The sequence below is a fragment of the Monodon monoceros genome, unplaced genomic scaffold (genome assembly GCF_005190385.1).
Source record: "Monodon monoceros isolate NGI ecotype Baffin Bay Population unplaced genomic scaffold, NGI_Narwhal_1 Super_Scaffold_21, whole genome shotgun sequence".
Classification (NCBI taxonomy): Eukaryota; Metazoa; Chordata; class Mammalia; order Artiodactyla; family Monodontidae; genus Monodon; species Monodon monoceros.
The window spans coordinates 90,288,781-90,296,928 of record NW_021703778.1 but is presented as its reverse complement, the minus strand read 5'-3'; the positions used below and the strand labels follow the sequence as shown (position 1 = coordinate 90,296,928).

At 46.5% G+C, this 8,148-nt stretch overlaps 1 protein-coding gene across 1 annotated transcript; it reads right to left on the bottom strand.

The window, feature by feature from the left end:
* Window positions 1-2,762: 2,762 nt before the first annotated feature.
* Window positions 2,763-3,807, bottom strand: LOC114904653 (1,2-dihydroxy-3-keto-5-methylthiopentene dioxygenase-like). The gene has a single exon (XM_029238822.1). It carries the CDS (start codon window positions 3,769-3,771, stop codon window positions 3,232-3,234), a length of 540 nt encoding a protein of 179 aa, XP_029094655.1. The 5' UTR covers window positions 3,772-3,807; the 3' UTR covers window positions 2,763-3,231.
* Window positions 3,808-8,148: the final 4,341 nt, after the last annotated feature.

Sequence of the window (8,148 nt, the reverse complement as noted above, 5' to 3'; positions counted from 1 at the left end):
TTCCCCAAGCACATTGGACTTTGGCACCTCCAACAGTCAAGGGGCTTGAGGTAGGTGATAATAGTGGAATTTTTAAAAACTTTCTTATGGAAGTATAAAACACATACAAAAAAGTATACCCATCAGAAGTGTACAGTTCTTAAGAATTTTCACAAACAGATCCAAATAACCAGTAACCAGGTCAAGAAACAGAATATTACTAGCACTCCAGAAGCAAGTCTTGGGCCCTGCCCCATGTCTGCCCCCTCTCTCCTCTCCAGAGGTAACCTCTATCCTGACTTCAAACACCATGGATTGGTGTAGTTTGTTTTGAGTTCATATAAATAGAATCATGTAGGTTGGATTATTTTGTGTTTGCCTTCTTTCACTCAGCAGTGTTTTCCAGAATCATCAAGCTGTTGTCGGACACAAGTTCATGTGCCTGATGCACAGTGAGGCCAAGCAAACCAAAATGGTGAAGTTTGGAGCAGAGAAAGGTTTACTGCAAGGACCCACCAAGGAGAACAGGCAGCTCTTGCCCAAAAAGGCCAAACTCCCCAATAGTTTTGGGGGAAGAATTTTGTTTGTTTGTTTCTGTTTGTTTGGCTGTGCCCACAAGGCTTGTGGGATCTTAGTTCCCCAACCAGGGATCAAACCCGTGCCCCCTGCAGTGGAAGCGTGGAGTCCTAACCACTGGATTGCCAGGGAATTCCCAAGGGAAGAGTTTTTATAGACAGAATTTGTGGGGGAGGGCTGCAGGGTGTGTGACCTTCCTTTGGTTGGTGGTGAGGTAACAGGGTGGTGTTCTGATCCTAACCAGTCTGGGTCCACGTGCTCTGCCTGAAGTTACCTCCTCCACATGGGTGGAGGCCTTAGTTCCTGTAGAAGGGCTTGGAGATTTGTATCAGTTATGTATATCCCTTGAGAAGGAACCAGGTACCTGCCCCATTGTTTCTTGACTGCCTTTCTTTGTTTCTGCATTCCCTCATTCCCCTAATTAGTAACAGCTTGAATCTGCCCTTTGGAGTTCAGGGAAGGCCTAGGAAGCTGAAGCCTTTTTCCTGCAAACCAGAAATGGGGGGACACAAAAAGGCTTTTGTACACAGGAGTGCCCCCACAGGGTCCTGCTCGGTTTCAGAGCCACAACAATTTGGAGAGGTGGGGGTCAAAGAGAAGAGACGAGCAGAACAGTGTTTTTGTTTTGTTTTGTATATCTTTGTTTTTTATTATGTCCTCTGGCTCCGTGCTCCTCGTTCCTCAAACAAGATGCCACAGTCAAATTACCTGAGAATCTTGTTGAAAATATTCTGATTCGGTAGGTGTGGGGGTGGGACCTGAGATTCTGCATTTCTAACAAATTCCAAGGTGATGCTGATGTTGCTGGCCTGAGGACCACACTTTGAGGTGCAAGCACTACACTGCATCAATAATTTGAAAGTGTGCAGCAGTGCTTGAAAAATCATTCAATGACTGCAATATATAATTTCAGCATAATAACATTAATGGAAAAGATTGGAACATAATTTGTCTTATAAAATTTGATTTCTTTTTCTTTATGTGTTTCTGATTGATACTTTTCTACTTTAAAAAATTTATCTTTTCAAATAGATATCAAATATACATGGTTAAGAAATTTAACAGGTATACAAAGGTAGACAGTGAAAATAAGTTGCCTTGCTTCTGGCCCCTCAGTTCCTCTCTCCAGAGGTAACCAGAGTTACTGATTAATTGTGAAATTTTCAAGGGATATTTTTCCCAAATACTTATTTTTCTTTTACACAAATAGTGGGTAACTGTACGTGCCATTATGCCTCTTGTTCTTTTTATTAACAGTATGTGTGTAAGTAAACAGCTAATGGTATATATTCCGGATATTTTTCTAAGTTCTTTCGGTATTTTAATTCATTTAAACGTCACAACAACCCTGTGCAGTAGGTACAATTATTGTTTCAATTTTATAGATGTAATTCAAATCTAATATACCCTACAAGTCTCTACATTTGAAGGTTTTTCCCGAGCTGTACATATGCATCTGTTTCCCATACTTTGCTATTACAAAGAGTGCTGCAATGAATTTTGGGGGCATATCGCTTCATACTTATGAATATAGCTATAGGAAAATTCCTAAAAGAGAAATTGCTGAGTCAAAGGAATGGGCGTTTAAAATTTTGGTCAATATTGCCAAATTGCCTTCCATAGGCGGGTTTTGCATATCTGATAAGTGAGAAAGGTATTTCATTGTAACTTTGGTTTGTATTTCTCTTATTATGAGTGAGGTATCTTTTCATAGCTTTAAGAGACATTTTGATTTTCTTTACTGTGAACTGTTTGTCATATAATTTTTTTTTTTAACATAAAGATTTTTAATCCAGTTTAAAAGAAATACTTAAAGCAAACTGCCCTTCAAATATGAGGTTAATTTAGGGTTTTTCTATGATTATAACGAATTAGGTATAATTGTATCTCAGAATTGTTAACTAAAAAAAAAGGTACAAGTTTTTCTGTTAAAATTCAAAGGCTTGATTGTAAAAGAGATTTACTGTAGGGAGTTTAACCTAGAAATCTCACCTGGAACGAGTAATAACCCAGATAAAATAAAAATTAATTATACACACATACAATCCCACAAAGGATCTAACCGGGATGATTTTAAGGAACCATATGTACCAGAATATAAGGTAACTCCAAGACACAAGCATAACATTAAGGCAGCTGCTTTATCTTGAACAAAAACGTGGCATAATCAAGCGAGGGTCCCCCTAACACGCCAGCTCATCCCCCATGGCACCCCCTACCCAGCTTCCCCCGTGTTTTGGGAGAAAAGCGTCTTCTCTCTGCTCACTCCTGTCGTCCACTGTCACTCCTTCGCACAGGGCAGGCGTGGACTCGCCTGGTATCTGCTTAAAGTCCAAGAATCGGGTCCAGATGGGGCAGCTAAGTAGCTGCGTTTGGGGCGCTGAAACTCACTGGGTCACAGCTGAAGGCATGAGCTGACACAGGGCCACTGACCACTGATCCTGAATCAGAGAAAATGAGCGGATTTGCCCAGATCTCCACAGGTGCTTCCACGTACAAACTGGTTCTACAGCTGCTCCCATTAAAACGTATTCTGATCCAACAGTCTTGCAGAGGAAAGCTCACCTAGCCTCAAGTCTACAACACAAAAACAAAGAGAATATGACTGCTTTTCTGCTGCGTCAGGCCTGGGACCTTCACAAGAGGGGCCGGGGTGCGCCAGGCCCCAGGGCACCGCTAGGCCGTCTGCGCCAGAAACTCTAGGTACTGCCCGCGGGCCTTGAAGTGGTCAGCCGGCCGGTTGTACGCCGTCCACACTGGGTCTCCCACAAACAGCCGCATGGCCTTCACGTAGTTCTTCTCGTCCAGCGTGAAGCGGTGGTATATCCCGGCGGGGAGAGTGATCATGTCTCCTTTCTCCATGAAGATCCGGATCCACCTGTCCTCTTTATCCCTTACGTCGAAGTACCCACTGCCGTCCAGGATGTAGCGAATCTCATCATCCAGGTGTAAATGCTCCTCATAAAACATCTTAATCTTTTCTTCGTAATTTGGTAGTTTGTCTTTGCATATGGTTATTATGTCCATCCAGGAGTAGTTTCTCTCTTTTCGGATCTTTTCTAATTCTGGATCATTCTCATATTTGTCAGCATCCAGCTTCCAGTAAAGGACCCCGAGCCCGCGCAGCTGCTCCAGGTCGACCGGGCGCGCGGGCTCCCCGCGGTGGGGTCGCCGCGGGTCGTCGGCCGACTTGTCCATGTACCAGGCCTGCACCATGGCCGGGCCCGGGGGCAGCGTCGCCGCCTGACGCCGGACCTGATCGGGCCGGTCTAAGCCCGGGACCTGCACCCGGGACCCGCGCGGGCTGCCCCTCCCCCGACCCCTCCCCACTGTCATATAATTTTTTTAAATTAATTTTTTTTAACTGGAGTATAGTTCATTTACAATGTTGTGTTAGTTTCTGCTGTACAGCAAAGTGAGTCAGTTATACATATACACATATCCACTCTTTTTTAGATTCTGTTCCCATATAGGTCATTACAAAGTATTGAATTGAGTTCCCTGTGCTATACATTAGGTTCTTATTAGTTATCTATTTTATATATAGTAGTGTGTATATGTCAATACAAATCTCCCAATTTATCCCTCCCCCGTCATGTACTTTTTTACCAAGTTGTTGGTCTCTTGTTACTAATTCGTAAGTGTTCTTTTTTTTTTGGCTGCACCGTGCAGCTTGTGGTTTCTTAGTTCCCTGACCAGGGATTGAACCCAGGCCCTCTGCAATGAGAGCATGAAGTCCTAACCACTGGACTGCCAGGGAATTCCCCATAATTGGTCTTTTTTTAAATTGTAAATTTATTTATATTTTATTTATTTATTTTTGGCTGTGTTGGGTCTTCGTTGCTGCACGCGGGCTTTCTCTAGTTGTGGTGAGCGGGCACTACTCTCCGTCGCGGTGCGCGGGCTTCTCATTGCAGTGGCTTGTCTTGTTGCAGAGCATGGGCTCTAGGCGCGCAGGCTTCAGTAGTTGCGGCACGCGGGCTCAGTAGTTGTGGCACACAGGCTTAGTTGCTCCACGGCATGTGGGATCTTCCCGGACCAGGGATCGAACCTGTGTCCTCTGCATTGGCAGGAGGATTCTTAACCACTGTGCCACCAGGGAAGTCCCTGCTCATTTTATATTAAAATATATATTATTCTTTTGGGGCTTCCCTGGTGGTGCAATGGTTGAGAATCCGCCTGCCAATGCAGGGGACACAGGCTCGATCCCTGGTCCAGGAAGATCCCACATGCCGTGGAGCAACTAAGCCTGTGTGCCACAACTACTGAGCCCACGTGCCGCAACTACCGAAGCCCGCGCGTCTAGAGCCCGTGCTCCGCAATGAGAAGCCACTGCAATGAGAAGCCTGCGCACTGCAATGAAGAGTAGCCCCACTCGCCGCAACTAGAGAAAGCCCGTGCACAGCAACGAAGACCCAACGAAGCCAAAAATAAATAAATAAAATAAATAAATTTTAAAAGAAAATTATTCTTTTGTCTGTGATACGTAGTATATCTGGTGTTTTTTATTGTTGTCGTTTGAATGTGTATGCATGTGTATGTGTGTGGCTTCTGGCTTTTGTGTTATACTACTTAGAAAGGACTTTCCTACTCCAAGGTTATTTTTAAAAACGTATGTTTTCTTCTAGTGCTTCTAAAGTTTATTTTTCATTGTTTCATTTTGAGTCATCTAAAATATATTTTGGAACAGGATGTGAGATATAGATCCAAATTAATTTTCTTCCAGATGGCTATTCATTGTCCCAAAATCACATATTGAACAATCTATGTTTTCTGAACATTTCTTGAATAATCTTCTCTGTATTTCTATGTATTACTTCCTTGGTCATATACTACATTCACAAATGTATTTGGGTTTATTTCTAGACTTTTTATCCCATTTTCCAGTACCACCACTACAGTGTTTGAATTACTGTAAGTGAGGAATGTAGTTTTCCTACACCTTCTTCTTATATTTTTTGCAATGTCCCCCCACAGTTTAAGGAACACCATCATAGGGCATGGCATACCTGCAGTCTAAGGAAGGAATGCAGGTCTCCCAAGGCTTTACAGAACAGTGATTTGTCCATGATGTCACCAAGCAAGGAAGAACTCAATCAGGATCAGAACCCAGGGATCTACCTAGTTTTTCCTTCTCTCCAGTGCCCCACTGTGGGAGGGGAGAGGTGGCAGAGAGGCTGGGTCAACTTTTCAGTCACCTTCCACAACTAACAAGTTTTTAAGTCCTGTTGATTTCAATCTCCTAGTTTCCTAGTTTCTTTTCTTTTCTTTTTTCTTTTTTTTTTGCGGTACGCGGGCCTCTCACTGTTGTGGCCTCTCCCGTTGCGGAGCACAGGCTCCGGACGCGCAGGCTCAGTGGCCATGGCTCACGGGCCCAGCTGCTCCGCGGCATGTGGGATCTTCCCGGACCGGGGCACGAGCCCATGTCCCCTGCATCGGCAGGCAGACTCTCAACCACTGTGCCACCAGGGAAGACCTCCTAGCTTCTTTTATTTATGGCCAGGCTGGGAGGCACGTGGGATCTTAGTTCCCCAACCAGGGATCAAACCCGTGCCCCCTGCAGTGGAAACGCGGAGTCCTAACCAGTGGACCGCCAGGGAAATCCCCTCCTAGTTTCTTTATAATGGGTCCTTCCTGCCATCAGCATCCTCAGACCTCCTCTGTCCCCCAGACTAATACAACAGCTCTGAAAGCTCCCTGACCTCTCCCAACCCCGACCAGATTATAAAGCCTCCTCCTCCAGCACCTGGGGAATTCGTCTTCAGGACTCTCATTCCCCTTTTGTATTATAATAATTAGTTGTGATTCCCCCCACCCACCCCCAGTTTTGTGACCACAGGGACCTTGTCTGCTTTATTCATTACAGAACCTCCCCCCCAACACCACACACACATTTGTACACAGTAGGCACTCAATAAATATTCATTAAATGATGTGGGAATAAGGGGAAAGGGAAATGTATATGTAACTGGAGGAGGATTTGGTGGATGATAAGGTTATTAACCAGTGCCTGCCTAGGGCAGACACAGAGGGGGAAATTCTAACCTCAGGTTTTCTTTTTCTTTCTTTTTTTTTTTTTTTGGGCCACGCCAAACTGCTTGTGGGATCTTAGTTCCCCTGCCAGGGACCAAACCTGCGCCCCCTGCATTGGAAGCGTGGAGACTTTTTTTTCCTTTTAAATTTTATTTATTTATTTATTTATTTTTAGCTGCGTTGGGTCTTTGTTGCCGAGCGCGGGCTTTCTCTAGTTGCGGCGAGCAGGGCTACTTTTTGCTGTGGCTTCTCTTGTGGTGGAGCACGGGCTCTAGAGCGCAGGCTTCAGTAGTTGTGGCGCTCGGGCTTAGTTGCTCTGCAGCATGTGGGATCTTCCTGGGCCAGGGCTCAAACCTGTGACCCCTGCATTGGCAGGCGGATTCTTAACCAATGCGCCACTAGGGAAGTCCCGGGAAACGTGGAGCCTTAATCACTGGACCACCAGTTAAGTCCTAACCTCAGTTTTCTAAGAACGTAAAGACAGAATGTGAAAACAATATTTATTTCACAAGCCCTTTTGAGGATTAACTAAAACAGTATCTAAGTGCCTAGAAAAGTACCTGGCAATTGGCTGAAGTTCAGTTACTGTTAGGCACGACTTCTCTCTTTTCCCCCACAATCCTTCAGTTTTTCCCTGGGATAAAGCAAAGGAGAGAAGCTGTTTGGGCTCTGCCTAAGACACAGAGGTGGAGGAGGCTCCCGGATCATTAAAAGGGAAGTAGGAATTTTACATTTCTACCCTTGAGAACCCAAAAGGCCCCCAGTCGGAGGGCTGTCTGAACTTTGGGCAAAGTTCACGCTATTGCCGCAGGCGTCTTTCTGCGCACCGGCTCCGACAAGGGGAGCGTCGGGAGGAGTAGGGGCCGGGACCGGGCGGCTGTGCCCGAAGAGGCTCCAGCACGCGGGGCCGGGGCTAGAGCGGCCTAACCGGCGAGCTCGGCTGGCCCACCAGGGAGCCGGGCCACGCGCGGGGTAGCACGCAATTCGCTCCGCCCATGCTTCGGCAGAGGCCTCTCGGCGGCCGGCAGAGAAAGGCTCCCGCAGGGCGGCGGGACACAAGCCCCTTTGTCCCGGGCGGTGTGGAGGGGCCCCAGCTGCAGGCCCGGGAGCCGAGCGCGGCTGCGGTGGCCGGAGTGAGTGCTCCCCCGCCCGGAGGTCAACGGTTGGGTTCTCCCATTTCCACCGTCTCTGAAGGCCTGCGTCTGGGAATAACATTTTTTGTTAAAGCTGTCTTAAGTTTGTCCTCTCCGGCGGTAAAATTTAACTCAACAAGGATTGACTTGGCCGCAAATATAAGAGAACTGTGAGCACAATTATTTTCGCCCAAGGAGCTTGTGCTTTGGGAGACAAGGAAAGTGCTACTAAGTCGGTCGAGGACGAGCTAAGGAGTGGGGGGACGCTAAGGCAGGGCAGAGGAGGAGAGCGCTAGGTGGGCGGAGCCATCCCAGCCGAGTGGAGGCCCAGGGTGTCCTAACCGGGTGGCTGGAGGTGTGGGGATGCCACACGGAAACAAGGTCTGCAAATGCTTACTGGGCAGAATGTAACTAGAGACTCCCAGGA